At 42.6% G+C, this 24980-nt stretch overlaps 1 protein-coding gene across 6 annotated transcripts in view; it reads right to left on the bottom strand.

Annotated features, from left to right (window-relative positions):
- dst (dystonin) overlaps positions 1–24980 on the bottom strand; it is a 99704-nt gene that overhangs the window by 67097 nt on the left and 7627 nt on the right. For all 6 annotated transcript variants that reach the window (XM_076742787.1, XM_076742793.1, XM_076742788.1 and 3 more), the window contains 4 exons: positions 12072–12133; positions 9857–9946; positions 6125–6202; positions 4916–5008 (listed from right to left, as the gene is read on the bottom strand). In XM_076742787.1, the coding sequence (XP_076598902.1) occupies positions 4916–5008; positions 6125–6202; positions 9857–9946; positions 12072–12133 (323 nt within the window). The remainder of the gene's footprint in view (positions 1–4915; positions 5009–6124; positions 6203–9856; positions 9947–12071; positions 12134–24980) is intronic.

The raw sequence follows: 24980 nt of genomic DNA, 5'->3' as shown, positions 1-24980 counted from the left end.
GCAGACCAGCCCGTCCGCAGATCAGCCTGTCTACAGACCAGCCCGTCCGCAGAGCAGCCTGTCCACAGACCAGCCTGTCCAGACTGTATAACTGAAACAATTCTACAATCCAGACAAAGCATGTCAGGTGATTAACAAGTCACCAAAACAGAGGTCGATTCTGTCCTTTTTGTCGAGCTGGAACCATAAACTGAGGATGAGCTGGACTTTAAGAACATGCTTAGTCTAAAGGTTAAAGAGGTGAATTTTACTGGACACTTCAACAGGACCGTTGAGACTGTTAATACCAGACAGATTGAGACTACATCACGATGCAAAAGGTTAAATAGACCTAAAAAAAGACTTTGGCTATAGCACCACAACCCTGTTCTGCTCCTGTAAAAGTCTCACTGTATCATCGGCAGATTTTAAAACGTGGCACTATTGGCACAAACTCTAGCAGCCATGAAGGTACAAAATATAAAGACGAGGGGACAAACCGCTTTGCATGTAAACTGAAGTATAATTTCTTTGGCCAGCTGTTGAATGAACTCTTGATGTCTATGTCAACACATTGTTGCTGTCTCTGCTGTACTTACACACAGATGAGCAGCATAAATATCTTAACACAGCTTACACGTGAATCTGATTATGCTGCCACAGCACTGCTTACATTCATTTTGTGCACAGGTGATGCCTGTGGAGTACATACAGTCTACAACATGATTTTTGAGTTATTGTGTGTCCAAGAACAGAGACTGTGAACACTGACAGAAAGACACCACGATGATGACACAGCACTTGACAAACACTCACCACACTGATGAGGTATACAATTATACAATATGAAAATGAGCTTTAGAAAATTAACCGCTTTATTTTAGGGCACATATTCCCTGTAGAGCTTATCTTCCATTTAAACACCAGGTCTGCAGTGTTTAAGTTACATTATACCCCAATCAAACCCCTTATTAATCTGTGATGACTCATACCCCTAATGGCTATAAATAACACCTTATAAGTTTACCTCATGTGGGGTGGAAATACATTTGGCAGGAGCTGGAAGATGTTCCACGTAACCAGAGCAGGTGTAGGCCCTCCGTCTCCTCCTCCTGTGTGCTTGAGAGCCCCATATAATCTTGGCAAAGGTTTCCTCGTTCCCGGGTCTGTCATTACCCCTCAGAGTCCGCAGCATGTGCTCCACCGCTCCAAAGCTAACCGCCCTCCTTAACTGCCGCTGTAGCAGCTTCTTCACAAGCAGCCCTTCCTTAGCTGAGGGACCCCTGGATGTTGCGTTGATGCCATGAAGCTTTGCTTCTACACTGGATGTGCTTCTGTCACCGTCTGTGTGCTCTGTGGAAAACCTTCCCGACCTGTAAACGAACCTCTTCCTGACAGATGGATTACAGGGATCTCTGAGGATTAAAACTGGTACCTCTCCAACATAGACACCTCTGCTGATGCTTTCTTGTCTGGAAAGATTCGTCTCCGCCTCTGGTGGTTTATCCAGCTCTGCTTGGGGCTCCCCTGTGTTCCCATCCGGACCATGTGGAGGCTCTGGGCTACTGCAGATGGCCCTGCTTGTAACGGCCTCACTTCTAGAAGCCCCGAGAGGGTCAGCAGGCTGAAAACCTTCTGATTTCCTCTTCTTCCTCTGAAAATAGCGACGACCTTTGAGCTGTTTAGAATCGGGATTCAGCGGAGCTTTCTTCGGGTCAACATAGCACTCCTCTTTAGGGCCTCGAACACAGCCACAGATGTTTCCCATGACTGACAGTCACACAGTCTCTTACCCATTGACAGAGCTGAACTCCCAACAGCGAGCTGTTTTCAGACCAAGTATCCTGTGAGCTCCGCTTTATCTGAAGAGCAAATATCTATCCCAGTGACAGAAAGTCATTTTCACACAGTGTAACTAGCGCACAATAAGCAGTGGCAGACAACCCGGCAGCCAGAGATAAAGCTCCAGTCAGAGCAGAGTTGACTTTTCCTTTCATTGACGCTCAGAGACTCTCGGCTGAGAACTGGTCAGCCTCTCTCTCTCTCTCTCTCACTGCATTGCTCTCTTGCTCGCATGCTCTGTCTTAGGTCTCTCCTCTGACACTGGAATCCTTTCTGACCTTTGAAACATTTCTCTGGCTTCGCTAATCCAGCACAAACGCCATAAATGTACACACAGACGTAGCCCTCGTGCTTCTATAGCTCTCAGCGGGGCAAGAATGAAAAAGGCTTGTGGATAGACCTGTTTGGGGCTGGCTGGTCTGCCTTGTCTGCACAGTAAACATGCACACGTCACAGCCGCCTCTTACGTTTCCTAATATTTGTGCCTGTAATGAGGGGCAAGAGAGGACAAGGGACGGCCATCTATTATGCTGTGAGAAACTTTGGCTCAGCAAGTTTGGCTGCATGAACCAGAACAGAGTCCCAGCCGGTCAGAAAGGCTTTGAAAAACAGAACAGCGTGGGTCAACGAGAGCAGCCGAAGCAGAGGCAAATCCGAGCTAGACAACAAACTGCTTTCACTTTGTCTTTTAATCAAGCCACGTACAATGCAGAGCCAGAAGTGGGGCTTAAGTCCAATGGTTTAAACAAACACTATTATCCGAACAGATCACCACCACCGCAGTTCACAGGGGGGCAAATGCTCTGACCAGGAAGTGATTCACCATATAAAACCATTACAGCAACTGTAAGATAACATGGGCTGACAGAGTGTGGCGCAAGCCCACTGTGGAGGAATCTATCAGTAGAGGAGAAACAAGCAGTGCGTGACAGAGTAATTATACTGCCACCACACAGCTCCACTAAAAATAACAGCGTGCCACTGTAAGCTTACAATACTTAAACACCAATGAAGTTTCCCCTTAAGGTCAAAGTCACCTGACGGCCAACACAGCTCACACTACAGCCTGCTGATTACTTCAGCTGCTACTTATGGCCAGCTTATGATCAAACTATCAAATGCTGGTATTATTGCTATTTATGTTTTTGCATATTATGTTACAGTGGAATTATGGTTTGTAGCATTTATATGATTTATATGCTCTTACTTGGTGCAGTCTTTGTATAATAATAGTGAATAAATGTGATGAATCATGAATATATGAACAATATACATGAACACAGACAGTGGCAGTCAATCAGGGAAAAACACACAGACAAGGCAAACAAGCAGGGCATTGTCATTATGGTCACCGGCAAAACCCAAAAATACACATTACACTCCAGTGTCCTCCACACTATGCTCCAGGTGAAAATAGAGCCACTGTGAAGACAGCAGCAGCAGCTTCATGCAATGAAATCACCTTCTGATCTGTGCAGGCATGATCGACCGCTGGATTGTGTCCGAAACACCTGAACACAAAGTCAGCAGTGAAATGAGGGAGAGAGCTGAGGTCAAACACAACAGAACACACATCCTGTCAGTGCTCTCAGTTTATATCACCTATTAAAAAAATAGCCCGCAGCAATAAAAAAAAACGTGTTCCCAGAACAACCCTTCCCCTTCAGGCAGGAGCTGATCCTGCATTCTTCAGGCAAAGCCAGTCGTATAAAGCAGGTGATTTCCAAACAATGTTCGGCTCTTGCATGTCAATCTGCCATCAGTCACGCTTCCATAATAAAGCCAAAGGTGGATCCAATGACTACAGCACAACATTTTATGTTCAAGTGCCCTGCTGTGCCTCCAAATCAAGAAGAAACAGGCCCATTGCTGCTGGATCAACTGCTGCAGGGCTTGCGTGAGACCGACGGCAGCAGGTGTTGGCACCATCACCAACGCTACCTGTCAGCGACTTTGAGTCCAGGAGTCCAATTATGTTAACTACTTTATCCCTCATTATTTGACTGCATCAGTCACACAGATGTATTCTTCTTCTAAAATCACAACTCAAGCTGCAAGTCTGACACAAGATCACAATATTCCTGCCCCTAACCAACAACTGAGTCATGCAGCTAGAGCCAAAGATATTAATAATCCAACGCAGCACAGTCACAGAGGGAGGAAGACAGAGGGAGCGTGAGCGAGAAGCGGTTAAAGTATGACGTTTCTGCGTGCTGTTGGATTTTGACAGATACTTTAAATACTTTGGTGGACACCTACATTCTTCTGGCATGCACACGCAGATTCATCCACTCGACATTTGCGTCACTCCAGCAATAAAATGGCGAGCATTCCCAGAGAGGGAACATATTTGAGAAGAATCAGGGAGAAATATGAACTCAGCTGAGACCACAAAAAGTCTTGAAAACCATTGCTACCGTTAGTGTAATTGCACGCTAATGCTTGGTGGTACTGATTTAGAGCTACAGATGGTTTGTGGTGTAAAAACGCTGTAGGCCAAGTAGAATGTTGTTTGAATCTCATGTATTACACAGACAAAACAAGATACTTTGAAGCCATTTTCACCTGTATATAATTCCGATACATCCTGTGAATACCACGACATTTCTGCTACGAGGAGCTACCTGATGTTAACTCGTCACGTTACAACACGAGCCGAGTCAAACATGAACCAAAGCGAGCCAGGTACATCGAATACTACAAGAGAATCTTCAATGAGTAAGACAGCGATCATTCAGCGTGATGTATGCTGCACAACTTTGACATCTCCTGGGCAAAAGAAGAAACAGCCACTGGGTGCGTGTGGGTGTGGGTGTGTGCGTGGATGTGAACTCATTTTAAAAGCATTAATCTGGAGGGCATTTGACAAACTATTACACAACTCAATCCCATAACATGCCAGTGAAAGTGCTCTTCATTAACATGTCTAAAATATAACAAGTCACCACAGAGCAGGATATAAAGACACATGCAAGATTAAATTAAACAGCCTTCATCAGTGTGAACTCATCAGCAGCATCTCCGTAATAATAATAACAATCACTTGGTTATCAAAAGCATGAGCATTACCAAAGCATAAGATGACAACACTGACCTGAAAGTGCAGAATTATGGTCCAGATCAATCCCAGGGTCAGTTTTGGGTTACCGTCTGTGATGTCATCATTCCTGATATTTACAAGTTTCACCTGATGACAGAAACACATAATTAATATATTGCACATTTATAATATCCAAACAATGTCCAAACAATGATGCTTGCATGCAATGAGCTTCTAAACACATGTATTTAGTGTATTAATGGAGTAGAAAATGTGAGCAGAACAGTGTTTTGCTTATTTTGACTTTCATGTGTGTCATTTATTGGGCACCACAAGGTGGCACAATAGTCATTATGTGAAGGAACACTGACTCTACGGCTCAGAGCCAGAGAGAAAGAATGAATTCTTGCTACTAATTAAATGCTATAAACCTGCCACGACTGCTTTATCTGCCACGTATCAGAGTGAACATTGACGGGAATTTGATGACTTTACAAACAACATGAATCAGAAAATAGTCTCAAGACATGATTGTTTTATTGCCGCTATGATCCAGGAGCAGGGTGATCATCTGTACTAACTGTAATCAATACGCTGCAGGAGGAGATTTAAGGAAGTTTAAACAGTGAGACTGTTGTACATTTAATGACCTCAGAGGACACGTGCATGTGTCTGGGATGTTCTGCAGCTAAAACAACACAACAACTCATTTGTGACTCCTCTATGAATCCTTTGTCTCAAGCCTTACGTCACATCTGGCTACGGCTCAGCAAGGCTGTGTTCTTCATCACATCCTGACTGTAGTGGGGGAGGGGAGGGGAGGGCAATCATAGCTCTTTGAAAGCCCACTAATGGGAGTCGTAGTCGCCCCCCCCCAAATGCTTCTATAACCATTTGTGGCAGCTGAACTGCAGTTTTCATAAAGGAGGATGGAAAAATGTCCAGCAGTGTGCGGTGCTGGAGAACAGGCAGCGTTGAAGTAATCACCACTGGTGGGGCTGTCCAAGTTCAATTACATATGAGCCTTTGCTTGCATCCGTCTGCCTCAATGGTCGAATCGCTCACAATATGATGCAACTGCCAAAATACAATGTAGCTGCACACACGAGCGGATACATTTCCACATGCTAATCACCTTTTGCATAACTCACTATCCTCTGTCAAAGTGTTAAAACTCCAAATTAATTATGTGGACTTTCAGCTGCAGACTGCTATGAGAGGACAAGAAATAATGTTTGAGAATGCATTTGGATCGATCCGTACCTGCCGCCTCTTTAAATAATCCAGTGCTATTTGTACATTCTGGAGCCTGTGGAAGCGCATCCTCCCCCTCTCCCGAGGCTGTGGACATAAAGAGGGAAGAGGGGCCATGCATGGTCATCAGGTTCTTCTCAACATCAGAGGACAAATTCAAAAATATGATTAGTAGCAGAGAGGACACAGGACATGCTTCCAGGTTCTTACCCCTGTGATCTGGTGAGAACACACAAAAAAAAACTCTACCCACAACATGAGAAGCCATTTTTGCAGGCCCGCTCAAAATCTGTGCATACAAAGAACATTTTCCACCATATGCATCTCTAGAAATGTGCTCTTATCATGCGATAACAAACCCAGTAGCCCTGCTAGCTAACACACTCCGACAGCTAAAGTGTACATAAAAAACATTATACATTTGGATGGCTGTGCTGCGGGCGCTAAATGTAAATGTTAACAATAATAGCAAAATGCTGCACTGTTCGAGCAAGTATCCAATCTCTTGAGGCGAATGCACGTGGACACGTCGGGGGCCACAGCGTGAGGTAATGAAATGGAAAATGCGTTGGAGCTGCGGTGCAGACATTTCTTAGTTGATAATAGCTGAGAGAAGAATCCTGCTCATCTCAGTAGCAAAGCAACAACATTTCTAAAACCGGTCTCCTCCCACTTTCATTCAGTGAATCTCATTCACCTGTGAAGCCCTCCTGAGGCTTCAAAATAGCAGACTACCCAAAAGCAGCAGATGAAAAATGTCCTGATGCTCACGTTGGATTGGAGCGGTTTGATTGCATGGCTCAATGATGGGCAAAGCCAGTGAAATGGATATAAAGACCCAGGCTTCATGGCCAATTTCCTTAATAATTAATTGCATCTTTTAATGCCTTTCGCAAGGTCAGTGTGCCAAATTTTTTCTGTCTCACATGTACGTTCAAAAAGACGATTCGAGCATGAAGATGCCTGGGTCTTTAGATCAAGTGCACATTTCTCTACATCATCAGTGTCATCTGAAAAGATTGGGACATTATTTCCTGATCAAAGGAAGTGGCATTATGAAACACAATGTGGCATAGAAAAGACAAATTTAGCTAAATTGGGAAAAGGGAAACAATGCTCTATCACAGAAGAACTACAATATCTGCTAAGGCAATTGTGTAAGACTACAAAAAGACAAATCATACAGTGGGATTGTTGCTACACTCCTGTTAACTGGCCACAACACGCTCTGAATTAGTTTGTTAAAAGGGGGTGGGGAGGGGGCGAGCCACACGTACCCCCTTATCATCATCCACCGTGTCTCCATGCTGCTCAACTGCACATGCTTCTGTCCCACTCACCAACCGCAATGTCTTCAGAAAATCACGCTCCCTTGGCTTATCACCGAAAAGGCAACACATGGGGGAGAAAGGAAGACATGGACACACATGGCGGCCAAATCAAAGGACGTGAGACAATGGACAGAAACCAATAAAGGGGGGAGAACAGAAGAGGGGGAAGGTAGAAGGGAAACAGGATGTAAACAGAAAATAGATAGCCACTTAGAGGATGAAAGTTAGTCACAGAGGAGAGGGAGTAACTGCTGGGCCTCCTCACACAGGAACACATGCAGTTTTAATACAGTAAGGGACATTACAGCATGATAACATTATGGAGCTCAAGACTGTACACAGACTGTATTACCCTACTTCAATATAAGATGAAAGAATGACATGTTAACAGAGAGATGAAATAATACTGCAGACAGCCTGCTGGATAACACACAGCACTTCAGTTACTGTCTACTGCAGCTCTGTGCTCTGTGTGTGAGGGACTGGACACATACTGAACTACGCAGAATTTGAGCCTTCGTGATGTCTCCTTAAACTGATCTGTCAGGGTCACAAGTATTGAGAGCATGAGAAATCCCTATTATTGGTTAAAATAACATGTGATTTAGACATTGCTTACTAATAAGATTATAATAACTCCATTTAAAGCTCAATTTTCATTACAGTTTGCAAAAAAAAGTGGTCCCTCAGGAAGCTATCGTTACTGTATTTGATCGTTGTGTTTCTTTCTACATGTCTTGAAATGAATTAGGTTATTCTGCAAGGTTCAGGGCAATTCCCACAATCCTTATTTTAACTTTTTGGTTGAATGACAGAGGCACAGTGACCTGTTGGGAACCTGGATTTACAAAATGCAAGTATACTTTCATACATTTGTGAGAGTTTTTGCTTAGGTTTTGTTACTGAGCTTCTCAAAACAATAATAATAATATTTCCACACAGGGAAACAATAAAGTTCTAGTTCATTTCCTGGTCATTCCAAGTTTTGACAGAGCTGATAAACAATGTCACAGTGAACACTGCGGTTGTGTTGTAATCATCATAACAGCCTGGCTTCCTGTACTCAGAAGACATACCACTCATGGTTGTATCATTACTCCATCACAGTGCAGGAACCATGACATACTCATGAAAATATGACAGAAACCGTGTCATATTTTCATGCTGGCTATGAGCAGGATGCAGTAATGTTTGTACTAATAAACTGAGTGAGTATCTGTGAACAAATTCAATGATGAGAACTGTTCTATAGACCTTCTGCCTGCAATAATCTTTCCACTAACATCAGACAGACCAAAAGCAGACTCTTTAAAAGAAACTGAGTCTCACATCAATGTTATTTAGTCGTTTCTGCTTTTAGTTTTTTCTTATCATTTTCATTTTTTGTCGCTATCGATCTGTGACAACTTCATTTTAATTGATAGCTTCTATTGTCTGAAGTCATTTCACTGATATCCTGACCTTTGAATTTGGCTTGATTTGCCCTCTCTGGTTTTATTGATGGCGTGTGATTTTAAATTGTTGTTCATTCTTATTGGTGCATTTGTGTGGATCTCAGGAAGACTAGTGGCCACTCTGTGGAAGCCACTGGGGATCCAAACAAAGAATAAAAAATAGAGGAACCGCTGGGCAGTTAGTGCGTTAAAAAGGCAAGTTAGCAAGTTAAACTTTGTTAAAGACTGAGTATCACCTGCCGAGAACTTGCTGGAAACTCTAACCAGAGAACTAGTTTCCTACTTGCCAGCTTTTCCTTGATATGCTTACATTTTGTAGACTGAAAGACAACAATCTTTTGCAGGTAATCAACGTATTTAAGTCAATCAAGTACGTCGCTACTTGATTGAACTACTACTACTGTGGCACAAAGTGCCTGCATCCAGAAAAAAACACCCTATTTATTACTTACAGCTAAAGCTAGTAGCACAGCACAACTAATCGCCTGAGAGCACATCAGTCAGTTTCATAGATAACCCAGAAAGGATGAGGAAAAGAAACCAAAAAAGAGTCCTTTGATATGTTTGAAACCTGCATACAATTCACAAAAAATGTGACCGTATGAGGTTTTTTTGTGTATGCAGAATCACAGCAGATCTGATTACAGACCACCAAGTCCCAGGATTCCCTCCCACTATCAGTTACACAAGCGAGAGGAGGAAGAGCGACTGCATCAGTCATGCAAAGGTGTGACAGACTGCTCTATGGGAAGGAGAGGGGACTTTTGTCTTTCCCTACTGGTGTCTTATAACAATCTGAATGCTTCATGATTTCATAAGACTGATCTTACAGGAAACTAACTCAGAACTCAGGAGGATCACGAAAACCTCCCAATTCCACATTTACCAGAACATCATCAGTGTTTCATAACTTACAGGCCATGAAAACTAAAATAACAGTAAAAACTTTAACTCACCAATGTGTCTCCAGACAAAACCTCCAGCAGTGAAATCAGGTTATGTCCATCTCGTAGGTCTTCGTACAGGTCATTTATATGCTTCCGTACCTACAGACGTGATGAGGAAAGCAAAATGTGAGCAACCAACAACAACACCAATAATAACAATGATGATAATGTCAATAATTAAACAAAAATGAGCAGAAATCCAAATTCAGGTATTGACATCAGATCCAAACTGAAAAAAGTGGATTGCTGCATCTCCACACTTGAGCAGGGCATCGCTGTGCCACCTTGTCTAGGCACTTGAGCGAGGCACTTAACAACTCTGGACCGAGGCTGTCACCTTCCAGCAGGCCCATCTCTCCTTCCTGTCCTAAATACCACCCCTCTGAAATCACCCTGCTGCCCGCTCTGACCTGCTTTCACACAGGGCTTTCAGCACTGTAATCCCAGATAGCAGCCACAGCTGTGGAGCCAAAATAGACCTGCACCCTTATGTTATTGGGTCAGCAAAGCAGATCCCCAACTATTACTCAGCACCTCTGAATTCTCATGGACCATGGGTGAGGCCTGCTGAAATCTGGCTGTCATAACATGAAATGAAATGCAAATGTGCCCACAAACCATTAACTCAAGTTCAACAGGTTTAAACAATTATTCAGCAGCTCCTGAGAGCCACATGCATCCTTCTAATGATTTTTGCACTGGAAATAATAAATAAATTGCTGTTTGAAAACATCACACACAGATGAACATAAAGTCATTTCATCAGCAGTGATCCATGTGAAGACCCATCCCCATCAAGTGAGGACTGATCCAATTGGCAGGACCCCTCAATTGATCCTTCATGACAGGCTTAAGATCAACACCAAGGAGGGGGGAGGGGAGAATGTAGCCTCCGAACAGCTGTGTTAGCAGCAGTTTTAGCAGTTGAGTGACATGACTACAGGTTTTGTTTTAGCTTATCAAATGACACCAGATCAAGAGTCTAAACCCACACTAGCAGCTCCGTGAGGCTGTACTGTTGAGCTAAATGCTAACATCAGGATACTAACGTGCTCACAATTACAATGCTAACATGCTAATGTTTACCGTATTTACAATCTTCGTGTAGTGCGTTAGCATGCTAGCATTTGCAACTTAGCACTAAACACAAAGCATAGCTCAGAATCTTTAATTTTGTAATTTAGTAATTGTGTTGTGATGGTGACTCTGAAAGGTCTCGGGATCATCAAATTTATTGCAATTCATTCTGATGGGGGAAAAAAACATTTGCACCAAATTACAAGAGAAGTATCCAGCAGTTGTTGAGACGTCAATCCATCCATTTGTTGTCGAGACAGACAAATCGAACCTCTGACCTGCTGCTGAAGAGGCATCACCACACACAGCAGAAAAATGGATGCCTGTGCACAACTTAAATGGAAATCCATCCAACAGTTGTTTCAGTCTGGATGAAAAAGGGGGACCAACCAACCAACCAAAACTACCGTCTAGACACTAACCACTGTAAATTTATGCATGTCATCGCTGCTGACCATTTTCCAAAGCACAGAATTGGTAATGAGTAACTCACACTGTCATGTTCTATTCATGCATTTTAACAACAGTGAAGCGATGAATGAATGAATGAATTCCCCTAAATTTATATATGACACGTTTATGTCTTCATTAACAGAAATGAGCGTGACTTCTAGCGACAGTAGTGATCCATGCACCACTGATGCATGAACCACATGAAGTAAAGCATTACACATGAACCCCAGGTAGCAATTCATTTTTACAAAGGCATATAAATGGAGACATGCCACAACTTGTCTGTCGGCTGAAGTGTTTCATTAAATTCCACAGACAGATTAAAGGCCACAGCAAGCGATTCAAATTCCTGAGTCAACAAAACACAACGTGTTTCTGCAGCGGTGTAACAGCAACTGTCATGCTAAATGACTTTTAACAAGCTTTAATAATATCTGGGTGGAGTGTCAGCATGTTTAGACCTAACATGAAGAGTGGTAATTGTTATTACTGCCAATTCTTCTGGATTGTTTATGTTGGAGGAAAATGGTCTGCTGATTGCTGTGGAGAAGAAAATGGGTTTCCCCTCTTCCCCCTGTTGTAATGAATATAGTTTCCACATGAATACATGGGACGTAGATGAATGAACAGTTTTCACATACAGAAATGACGCGATAACAGAAAAATGGCACGCAGCCATCACATTTGTTCTCACCTTCAGCAGATGTTGATTTATCCATTTTGTAAATGTCTTCTTCTGCACTCTGTCTCGTTCATCTGTGGAAGAGAGAGAGAAAAGAAAAAGGCATCCTGTGACTTACAAAGCAACCATCATGGAAGTGTTTGGGCAACACAAATCTCTTTTAAAGAAGGCCATCATTAGACAACCTACATGTAATTCTGCTTTGTGTATACGCCTGACATGCAGCCTGGTTTTATTATGTTTAACGTTAACTCGTTTAAATCTTGAATCATTTAGCAGCTCATTTGCGTGTCTTAAGCGTTTGCGTCCTGTTGGACAGAATCAATGTGCAAAGTTATTTCTGGATTTATACTTTCAATGAAAGTGATGAAAATATGAAGACCAAAGGTCCCAGTGGCTAAAAAGAGGGATGTCATTTCCTGGAGGCTGAAATTACATCACTCTCTCCTGCACTCTCTTGACCACATTATGTTTTTTTGTTTCCCGTCACCATAGCAACGAGACTTCCTGCAGTCAGTGACATACGTGAAACCAGATGCAATTAAAAAGGGAAAGGGAACTGATTATATACATTTTCCAAAATCAGCTCCTTTCTCGTAGCAGCAGTCGTATAATGAAGAAAAGGATAAACTGCACTTGTGTCATCACGCTTGTGTACAACTTGTACTTTTCGTGGCTGTACTTTTCTTGAAGATTGTGCTCTATCCCCTGTCAGAGCAGAGCGGGATTCAGGCCAGTCACCACAGCCGTGACTCATTTAACTGCTTCCACGTCTCCCGCTCTGCCAGACACAACTCCTCTGAACGATCCTCAGCGATCACCAAAAAACTCACACGTACAATCAATAACGTGAACAACGACCTGCCGTCGAGGTCACGTTCACTCCACTGCTCCATTCCAATGTATTTCCCTGAACTTTGACCACAGGACTAACAACACAGATAGCCTCCTCCCTTTTATAATCCTCAGTGCAGATTACAAAATATGTTTTGCTCAAGGATATCTTACCCACTATTAGTAACGAGCAAGCACAGACATGACTAATCTTTGAAGGAAATGACATGAAGCAGTGAGATTTATACTGACCCATGCAGCACATGAGAGTTACCAGGTGAGCTCTCTGCTCCCTCTCGCTCTTAAGCAGGTACTTCATCCTCTGCTCTAGCTCGTGAGGGATGTCGACAGGGTCGTGGTTCAGGTAGACGGACGCCATGTGGATAAGCGACTGAAGAAGTGGTAACAGTCTCCCTCTTCTTGCCTGCCTGCCTGCCTGCCTGCCTACCAGCCTCTAGGGCAGCAGTGACTCCCTTTCTCATCAAGCATCCAGAGCGAGTCCTGTCAGGTTTTCCATGGCTGCTCACTATTTTGAGTTTCCACGCGGTTTAGTATTTATCTAGCAGCAGCGCTCCAAACCACAGAACAAATCAGTGTTTCTTAGTTGAAAAAAGAAAAAAGAAGAAGAACGGTTCCTTGTCAAGATGTTTCCAGATGGTTCCAGCCTACTACAGCAGGATACAGTCAGTTTATTTACGCAGCAATTTAAGAGCATTGTCCCAGCATTTCTGATCACAGCAAGCGTATTATTGCAAACATCTTAGCGAATAACTCTTGAGCAATATAAACATGTTCAACATGGACCTTAACTTTGAAGGGTGTAAAGGTTTTCAGATAATCACTGCGCTATTCTGCAGCTGCCAAGACTCACCACAATGTTTTCATCAGCAGAAACAACTGAGAACACATCCAGACATAAAAATGAACACCCATGTCATGATACGACAGGAAAGATAGCAAAAAGGACGAGCTATCTTTATGTGGAAGTTGTGAAATTCAGAGTTTATAGGAGCAGTTTACATGTGTTTTCTTTTTATACAGAGCACAGCAGTTACATAAGACAATTGTAGAAAATGAAAGTGGTCTTGTCCTCAGATATGGAACTTTAATGACGCACTCTTTAAATTAAGGTTCAAGGTTACAGTAGCATCCTCTCGCCATTCTGTCATAATAAAGGACAAACTGCTCTCAGTGTACATAATATGCATGTAAGCTGAACAGATTATTATGACATTACATTATTTCAGCTCTTAATGACATTATGTTCCATGCGTTCGACTTTCATGGCATAGAAAGCTGACATTCTGACATACTTGAGGCTTTGGTTGACGATAAACGGTGGTACCTTAAGAGCCCTGTGACTGTACTCTCTGCAGATTCCTACATTTAGTTCATCTAAAAATAGTGCATGTGTAAAAGCTGCTGAGAATTGGAAAGTGGGCTGGTCTGACAATTCCTTCGTGTGATGTTCCATACATCTAGATCACGGTCTGACATGAAGCCAAACATCAGATAAAGGAAGCAACACATCAGTTTGTCACATCAGACTATGACGAAAAGAATTCTATGAAATAAGGACAGCAGTGTGTCTTCATACTGAAAATGTGAAGCAGTGAGAGACATTCGCCAGCAGTGCTGCTGTGTCACTGCCGATGTGTCTGTCCCTCTGACTCCACAGCTGAGAAATAAAGCAGTGCAGGCTGCAGTAGGACACCAATTTGGTTCCTAATGCCCATATCTAAGCTCTTTGCTGCATAATATATAAACCACTGGAGAGACACTCATTAATATAGATTGGCTGAGCAAGTATACCAGGAAACTCTGCAGCTCCAAGCAAAGGACAGCAGCTGAACCAGCTATCAGACAGCAAATACTACAGACTACTGAACTTAGCACGTGGCACAGATAGCTGATAACAATAAACAGTAAGACAAGCTTAATAGACTCAGATCAGCATCAGTAACGGACAGATGGTGTGAACACTGTGTTAAAATGCTTCGATTCCAGCCGAATAAACATAAGCAGAACTATGGAGCAGCTTTGAATATATGAGATAAGTTATTTCTGTTCTTGTGCTTCCCCAAAAAAATCCAGCGGTGTTTAATAGTATGGTGCCCTCTGGAGGATCTTATGAGAATAAAAAGTGAGCATGAACTCTGGTTTGGAATCTGTCCAAAACCAAAACTCTTTAAAGAAGCAGTCATACATGATTAGGTCACATGAAAGCAGGAGAAAAGATCATTTAAGATCTGATATCAGAGAGAAAACAAACCAGTTCGGTCCCTGTCGCAATAACAACGACACAGTGTCAGATTACTGTCATCATACAGTCATTCTCCTGATGTTCGACAACTTTATCTTCTTAAAAAATCTCATTCTTCTCATTTCATCTCATGAATTCTGTGATTATACTACTTGCACTTTAATGCCTTTTATCCATTTCACATAAATCAGATGTTTTTTTAGCAATGTAAAACTGCTAAAGTACAACATTACAGGCGATCATATAGGCATGTATTTTACTGATAGCTTCAAAGCTGTCTCAGTGTCTTATCTCATTGTTTAGAGGACAGAACTGCTGAGGTGCAAATTAAACAGTGACAGAGTGACTAACTTTTTTTGGCTCTGGTATGATACTCAGTGGAAATGTAGCTAATAAAAACATGAACATCGTGTTGCCCTTGGTGACAGTCAATGTGTGATGTTTATTAGAGCTACATACAGTATGTGACTGTGCTGAAAACACATTCAGATTGACCATTTTGCTTAAAGCATTAAAGAATAACACACAAACTTTATTTCAATATTCTCACTTCAAATTCAGGTAGTTGGAAGCAGCTTGGAAATGAGTCAACCAACAGCTTGTGAACTTTGACTTTGATTGGTTGATGTTTGAAGGATCACCAAAGCCTGACTTGCCACCTGCCTCTCACATTACATCTGGACTTCCTGGCATTTCAAACTTTGGCTTCTGTCTCGAAAAACTGGCCATGAAAGTCTCCTCCAGAGGTGCAAATTGATACGATGATAGGAAGTTAAACTGGTGGTAATTAAGTGGTAATTGCTATTTACAGTACAGCCTTCTGCAATTGTTCGCCGAGTAAATGAGCATACTCGAGTGCACTGCTTCTCTTAACAATGACAGTAAACAACACTTACTCCTCACACACGGTGGCCAGTGTTGCGTGAAAGCTGAAGATGTGCACGCCGTTCTGTGGCCTGTGTGTAGCAGGTCTACAGCCTGAGCCAGTGCTGGCCACCACAGCATTCAAACACACAGTCACAGAGCTCCTGAGACACTTATTTGTAGACCTCAGCAAAGCACATGTGCATGGCTATAAATAGCTATAACTCTAAACCATGCTGCCCCTGCAACTGCAGGCCACATAATCTCAGCCACTTAGGTGACGTCCCTCATTTCCTTACACACAACAAAGATGACTAAAGTAAATGCTTGTGGTAGAGCTGAATTAGTGGTAAAGTTGACTTTCATGTATTTGTGAATGTGATTCACCCACCCCCCAAGGGAACCCTTATCAGATGTTAGGATATGTGAGGCCAGAATTGAATTTACACACTCAAAAGCTACAGATTTAACACGAGACCTGTTGTGTGTCTGTATGAATACTGCGTCCCAAAACACACAACCATGCTTTTGCAAATGCACCCAGCAGCCGAACAGTCTGCAGCACCTCACGCTGATCTTTCATTAGTAGATTTTCTCACGCTTCTTTGAGCAGGAGAACGGAGAAATTGTTGTTTTCCCCAGAATGCCTGGCACAGGGGGGCCGGTGACACCCTTTGGCATCTTGTTACGTCAGGAAGCCTAAAATATCCTCCCATTCTGAGCAGAGCAGAGTCAAAAAGTCCTCGCAATCAAAATCCAGTAATCCTCTTGACCTCGTATGGGAGGGAAATCAAAGCAGACATAAAGACTAAACTGAAAAGCCCTCAACCTTGCAGCCTGTGACAAGGACTCGCTAAACATTCTTGTTCAACAGCTCTCATTTCACATCTCTTGTGTCACAGCCAGCTCAGTAAACAAAGGCATGTGTGCCTTAGCTTTGTTCTGAGTACAAGGCTGCTTGTTGCATTGCGGAGATTTCAAAACACAGGTTTACATTATCTCAGTTAACATCTTATCACTTTATTCTAAAACAGGAGAAGAATCAATGAAAACCATCACTGACGTGACTCTCCCGCACTGCCGAAATGTTTATTAATATTAATATGGAGTATTCAAACTGGAAAAGTTTCCCACACCCCAAAGATTACTCAAGACCCTCGCAATGCTTCAGCAGGACAAAAAAGACGCTTACTCTTAAAGTTTTTGTGAAATTGCTCAATTAAGTTTACTTTAAGTGGGTCTATGTCTAAACTTTGTTGCGTCACAAGCCTTTTTCATTTAAAACTCAAATTATGTTTTGTTACAAGGCTTAAGTCTGCAGCCGTGCTGGCGCTGAGCTCAATGCTAACGTCAGCATGCTAACATGCTCACAGTGACATGAGGCAGATGTTTAGCAGGTATCAGGTTTGCCATGGTCATCATCTGTGCATAGCCTGTTAGCATGTAAACATTTGCTAATTAGCAGTAAACACAAAGTACAGCTGAGGGTATAGTTTAGCCGGTATTTGGTAATAATCGGACAAATTATAATATTGACCTGGTGATGGTGTTGTATGGAAAGTGAACTGAAATGGCAGACCCACTGACAAACCAGCGGACTACAATGCTAATACTGAACAGTTTATCCCTGTCAGACTGGTCACACTGGTGCTTTTTAAGGGTTGAATGTACATCGCCCATTAGGCCCACAGGGGTGACTCAGCACAAAATGGCTATCTTCCTTCACTGCACTTTAATGACCATGTTGTTAACATGGTATCTGATAGATGATAAACAAAAAAAACCCCAGTGCAGCAATGAGGGGGAGATGCTTGAAGGTGCATTTTTGTCATTCTTTGTAGGTGAGAAAACTACAGTCAGTCGTCTCTGCAGGGCAGGGCAGCATGTGAAATATGTGACTGGAACAGCTCAGTAACTGAAACAGGTTGCCAAGCCTTCAAAGCAGCCCTTTCAGACGCTCTTTTCTTCAGTCTCCAGGTTAAGACAAAGCAGCGGAGAAACCGAGGAAAAGGCGACAACGTCTGAGGAGCTGAGCAGAGGTTATTATCATCACGTCTACAGCTCATTTCTGCAAAGTGCTACTGAGGAAGTAGGCAACATATATGTTATTACTGACATTTGTGATATTACATTTCAGGTTTTTTGAGCTGAAACACTCAATATCCCTTTTAGTGAAGCTGAAATATTGTAAGACCCCTGATGACATGCAAATGGAGGATGGAGGTGAAGCTGGCAAAGCGCCTTTAGGCAGGAGGTACCACCTCTAAAGGCACTCAGCAAAGTCAAAGAGAGGAAAGGAGGAAGCATTAACGACAGCTGATGGGAAATATAGACACACTTACAAACCTGAAGGCACACACACATTTGCTAACACGCCAATACTAAACTCCATGTGTGCAACAGCTGCAGCCGCCACATCCGAGTGAGTATTTGTGCATGTGAGGAAATCGGTTTTCCTCCCCAGCCTCTCGCTCAGATTATGTAGAATCCTTTTCAAGACTTACAACTTCAAGTAATCCTGTGTACATTCTTAGCTGTACCACATGTACACAATTGTGACTACACATTAACAGATTTTTGTCTGGGAAAAACACAGCGGTAATGATTGCTTAGCGCTACCAAACAGAAAACACACGTTTCAGCCTTTAATCCCTCCTTTGAATATAGAGAAAATGAAGTAAAGGTTTTTTTAAACATCCTCCTCGATAAAGTTACACTTTTCAGACGTGCTGAATTAATTTGGATTAGTTCAACTCTCTAACATATGCAAATTAAATGAGCTAACAGCTACTAAGAGGGGCTAGTTTTAGGAATTCACATTTTTCAGGCGAAGCTTCAATCAAAGCGGAAGCATCTTAAATTCAGAACCTCACTAAACATTGATGACAGTCACATGATCAACTGGAAACAGCCAACAACCATCATCACTAACAGCATGATAATGTTCTTACAGTATTACTCACAATGTACAACGGGCAACAAAGCCCAACAAATTAAAGGAAAACACAAAATGGTGTGATTTAATAAAGTGTTGGGTCACCAAAACGCATCAGAACAGCTTTGGTGCTCCTCTTTTTAGCTCTTCAGCAGCGTGGTGTGTTGGTGGCGGTGGTGGTGGAGAGCGCTGTCTAACACGCTCTCAACTGGGTTTAGATCCGGTGATTTTGAGGGCCATAGTGTATGATTCACATCATTTTCACACTCATCGAACCACTTAGCGACTCTTCTGTATGGAGGCATTCGCAAACGTTGTGCTTTTCCTCTCATCATCTCAGATTTTTCCATTAATTCTGATGATACGACCAAATCACCCTCAGACTTCTGATGCCCATTCTTTCAAGTTACATCTGATATCAGACGCTTCTCCAGAGTACTAGTCATGACTTTAAAACAATAGCTTCAGTCAACACAAAAACAGATGGAACTGCTCATTTCTTGGCCACCTATGAAGCAGCGGAGAAAGGAAAGCTGTTTCCTCCTGGTAGAGCGGGATTATTTCCCAGCATCTGCTGCATTCAGGAGAGAAGGGTGGTGCAGCTGGAGCGAGAGAGGAAGAGCCACAGAGAGTGAGTCAGGGGTGGGACGGAGGCGCACATGATGATCTCATGCCAGAGGAGCTAAGCAAAGCGGAGGAATGAGACTCGGTCATGCTGGTCTTCCCATCACCATGACAGCATATCAATACAACATTCAGAAATACAACAGTGAGCTGCCGTCACACACACTCACAGTGCAACTGCACGGGGCTGCATTAAAGTTAGAGTTCCTATAACTTCAGACACAATATGTGAAGAACGTGAATCAAATGTTCTCCACAAGAAAAACGCATGAATGCCTCCAAATGACAAACATAAGACGAGAACATGATGAAAGCTGAAGTAAAACAGAGATGTAGCTCTGTAGCCAAAGGCCGCTGGAGCAGTTAAAAAGCTTTCTGAGAGCTCTGCTGGTTTGGATTACGCTGCCCACTTTAAATGAAGTCTATTGATTAGATCAATGAGGGGCTTGGCCACATGAGCAATATTATGTTTCAGCATAAGAAGGTAGAGTGTACGCGTATTTAACATTAAGTGAAACTGATGGAGAAAAAGCAGAATCACTGACATCACTATAAACCACTTTATTTTCATTTTCATTTTAAAAAACAGCCTTTAATTATTTCTAGCATGTCTTCTCTTTGTTATTACTGTTCTTATCGTTACTGTTGGATATTTTATTCCTTTTAATTGTGTATTATTTTAAGTGTCTGACTTCACTCGACTCAATCCTGAAATGTTTTATCATTTACATATAAAGCACTTTGTAAAGTTTATTGTTATTCATACGACAAAACAATCAGACATGACATGCCTCATTTCTCCACAGATTTAAACTGACACACTAATCCGAGAAAACATCCGGGTGAAAACTGTCAAATGAAGCCACAAGCATTCAAAGCGCTCACAGCTCAACGTTATTGTGAAACATCGGAGCACTGAGCTGCAGCTGGATACTGATCCAAAAATCTAATGCACTTACTCGGCCATTAGCATTTAGGATTTTGGCCGAGGTGCTGTAGCTGTGAAATGACCCTTGATAATCTGATCGCCTTGTGATTACTATCTAAATCATATTTGTTCAAACCAAATCCACTGCATGTTAGTTTAAATTGGTTCGTTCCAATTACCCCGCAAACACGACAAGCCAAAGCTTCATGTTTGTGTATTCTTTGACCGCGATTAAGCGACCTGAAGTGACCCCTACGTTTATTTTAAACCTATGAAGCATGTTCCTATTGTTCGTGGACAATATAAGTTGGTGGGTGTTTTTGGGAGGCTCCGGGCACCAACTGTGCATGCACAATATTCGGTAAGGAATGTTAATCTGTAGGCTGAGTTAGGTGGGTAGAGACCACTTTCAGAGAGAGTGGCTTCTTCGTGTTTAAATCTCAATGAAAAGCCAAAAAAAAAAGGAGTGTCACCGCCATCAAGTCGACACATGAACAAGTCTGTGGAACTTGGATGCTGCTCCCGTAACAACAAAGTGTCTTTTGTACGATCGCAGACAGTCTCCATAGAGGCAGCCCGCTGTGTGTGTGGGCCACCAGGGCCATCTGAATGTGATGAGTGGGCTGTCGACATAGAGCAGAGGGGTTGGGCTGGGCACGGCCCAGGAGGACGGACAAAGGCAGTGACTGTGCAAAAACACACAATGCTCTCTCACTCGTCGCTGTGTGTGATAACGTAAGATAACGTACACCAAAATTTTAATTATCATACGTTCCCTGTATGGATCTACAGAAGTCCTTCCTGTAATGAGAGATGAAGTCATAATGCAGTGATTCACAGACAGACACATTAGGCAGACACTGACTGACCACACCCTCCTGCTGTGTAACACACAACTTACAGAGCCGACATCCGACATGCTCCACATGTCTGTCAGCTAACACTTGACTCTCCTTAAAGAAACAAAACCTCAAACAGTCAGTGCACTGTGTGTGCGTCTGAATCAGCTCACACTCACTGAAACACTGAACTTTATTCAAGGCAGCTCTGCACTGATGAAAGGATCATATCTATCATTTCCTGTTATCATATCACACTCAGGAAATGAGCTTTGTGAATGTTTTCATGTTAGTGTTACTGAGGAGAGCAGATTTTTGGGCGATAAGCTACTGTGTACTCACAGATTGAGCTTTAGTTACAGTTATTCCTGTCACAGAAGTGTTCCTTAAGGCTGGTGGACAAAAATATCTGAGCATTAACATAGAAAAGCAGGTAAAAAAAAATCAGAATAAAATGTTTCTCCAGCTTGAATTCAGATTTTCTGGGTATAATCTGTAGGGCTGCCTCATAAATCAAACATGTTTATTTGGGTTCAGCTCTATAAATACACTTTACACTCAATCTAATCAATCCATTTGTGCCATATGGCATCTTAAAAACAAAATGAACCGCACCAAGAGCTGATTGAACCACCAAATGTCTAATCCATTAAATCTTTCCTGATGTCAGAGGATGATCAACCGTTTGGAAACTCTAATGGCCCCTTCACGCTGACGGCCTACCGAGCAGGCTCTGCGAGAACAGCGTGATCCTGCACAGCCACTGCCCAGTGCCATTAGCTGTTCTTTGTGTCTAAGAAACCGTGTGTTTAACTCACTCCTCAAGTTTACAGTCTTTGTCGAAGCTTGCATTGAATTTCAGTCTGACCCAAAGGAATTCCTCTATTCAGCGTACTATTAGCTCTAATACCTAATTAGGGTGCCGTTCTTACAGCCGGAGCAATAAGAGCTGCACACACACTCCCAGTCAGTGGTGGCTGTTATGCTGAGTCAGCAAAAATCCTAAACTCACGTTTCTGTCAAGCACAGTTCAGAAGTTCACGGAGCGTTTCTTTGATTCTGATATTTGTGACACATCGCATGGCGCTCACTACGATGAGGCCCGTGCAGCGATTTCCTCCATTCTTTTATCCTTCTCTGGACCTGACAGCTGATCTCTGAGGGTGTCTGATGAGCAGTGACAAGCACCCACGTCAACATAAACCCAACAGCGCAGATAACAATAGGTCACAGTACATTAGCCTAAACTTCTACAGCTAATTATGAAAATGATCCAATCCCACATCTTGATGTTGGGAGACAAAAACAAATCTCTCTGCTTCTTTATCCGTGGCCCACCGGCTGTTTAAGGGTCTGTTTGGTTGTGTTTGTTTGGTTACTGTTTATGATTTTGCTATGAAAACGTCTCCCATTGATACTCCACGAATCACATGGAGGGAAGCTTGTGGCTCCGGGTGATCCCATCAACTGCAGATAAGACTTGAGTAACGATAAAAACAGCACTTTCACAGCACCAGAGGCCGATAGAAAACTGTCTGATCTGTGGAGAAGCACAAATACAGTTCAAAGCCATTTTTCATGACTGGTAAGACAAATTCACATTGAGGACAAAAGTGTTTTACACTGATTTAAAGATACATTTTTCAACCTAATCATTATACTGCTTACTGCAGTATTGTACACAATAACTTCTACATTTAATAACTTTTACAAACCAACTTTTTAAAGCTTTCCTCTCACATTAAATCATATCTTATTTGATTTCTGTGTAAGCTGTCCTCCTCTCACTCCTCACTTCTCGGACACAAGCAGTCCCCAGGATGAATGGATGAAGGATGAATTGATGATGTTTACAGCTACAGGCTGCTGTCTCTCTCCTGAACCAACCTCTAGTAAATAAATGTTGCTAAATTCTTTCTGGTTCAACAGTCAAAGCTTTTTCTGCCACAAAGAGATGGATGTAAACAAAGCGGGTGGAAACAGGGTTGTAGGTGAGTTTGCTAGAAGTAATGATTAGCCCACCGGCTGATCTCAAGTTTCTCAGGATCAAACAATAACCACACATTTGTGAGCAGAGGAGTATTGAGAAGAGAAGAAAACTACACTAAATTCAGTCAGTTTCACATATAAGAACAGGTTGATGCGACAAAACGCTTAGATCCAGACTATAAATCAATAGCATTATTGTGATGCTACAACCCCACCATAAACTTTGGAATTTCCTCTTATTATCAATAAAACACACAAAAAAATGCCTTACCCTTCTTTGACGAGTTCATCGTTCATGCAACAACTGACAGGGAGTCGAATACCCTCCAAAGATCAATATGTATCATATAAAAACTAACAGCAGAAAGCTAGTTAGTGTTGGAAGAAAACATGAGAAATGAGTAAGCTCATTGTGTGTCACAGCTCCTCTGCCTGCAGACAACAGCTACAGATTCCTAATGATGCCACATCATATGATCCCATTAGGGTCCAGTCAGGGCGTTTTAAGCTTTATACCACAGCTGACTGGCCCTGCTGGCTGCCATACTCAAACAGCTGAGAGAACACGCTCGCGGCAAGCGTTCAGCACAACACTGCACAATACATGGTGCTTATTGTTTTACTTTGGGTCCTCGTGCGGGGAGGAAACACAAAGGGTTAAAGGCGCTGCTGTCAGTTTGAATTCAGCTCCACCAGACCTCCACAGGCCTGGCCTCGGACTGCATGTGCAGCTAGCTGTCAAAGAGACACTGAATAACACAGAGCTCTTCTGCGATGATGGATTTGCTCCAATTAATGAGATAGACCCAAAAGGAGCAGCTACATGGAGTGACATGAGCTATGAGCTAACGCCTCACCCTGCTATGTCATTGTCCTCTCTGCCTTCAGACACCACGTAGGTCACATGAGCATTATTCGCTCAGTGATATTCCTATGAGTGATCCCCCTAAAAATATACAAACATGTCACTTACATAGTGACAGTATGATTCACTCAAATAACACGCTTGATTTCTCTGTGTGGATCTTTCAGTTTGACAATGAACAATGTAGATGCTGTAATCATCAGGCTTGAAATGTTTCTCCAGACATATTCCCACAGAAATATTCCCATTTAACAGCTAAACAACAGAAATAATCCTCTAATCTAATAATCAACTGAGATCATAAAAAAGCTCATAATAAACCCTTTGTCTGGGCTACCAAAATTCAGCCTGAATGTGATGTCATGCAGGAAATATTCCCACTTTTCCACTGCAGGGATAAAGACTGTAAGACCAGCCAGTCACCAGAGAGAGAGACAGAGGGGGCAGGCTGACATTTATTGAACTGTCAAGCAGCAACCGCAATTTCATAATCGTCCCAAAGCCTAAAAGAACATCCAATCAGCGCTGATCCTACCTTTATATTTCTCCAAAACATCCTCATAGGCCTGGAGGTATTCCTGTTCGTCCGAGAGCGCATTAGCCTGCGGTGCGTACTGAGCCATAACCCGGACTCCTCAAACTGGACATTCACCAGCGGCGGACAGGGACACAGCGTGTGTGTGCGTGCATGTGCGTGCATGTGTGTGTGTGTGTGTTTGTGTGCATGTGTGTGTGTATGTGCCGGGGACTCGAGAGTGATCGGCGCTGTTGTTGCACTAA

This window comes from Chaetodon auriga, chromosome 11 (assembly GCF_051107435.1).
Source record: "Chaetodon auriga isolate fChaAug3 chromosome 11, fChaAug3.hap1, whole genome shotgun sequence".
NCBI classification, from domain to species: domain Eukaryota; kingdom Metazoa; phylum Chordata; class Actinopteri; order Chaetodontiformes; family Chaetodontidae; genus Chaetodon; species Chaetodon auriga.
The sequence above is the reverse complement of the archived record's forward strand: the minus strand, read 5'-3'. Positions and strand labels throughout refer to the sequence as shown.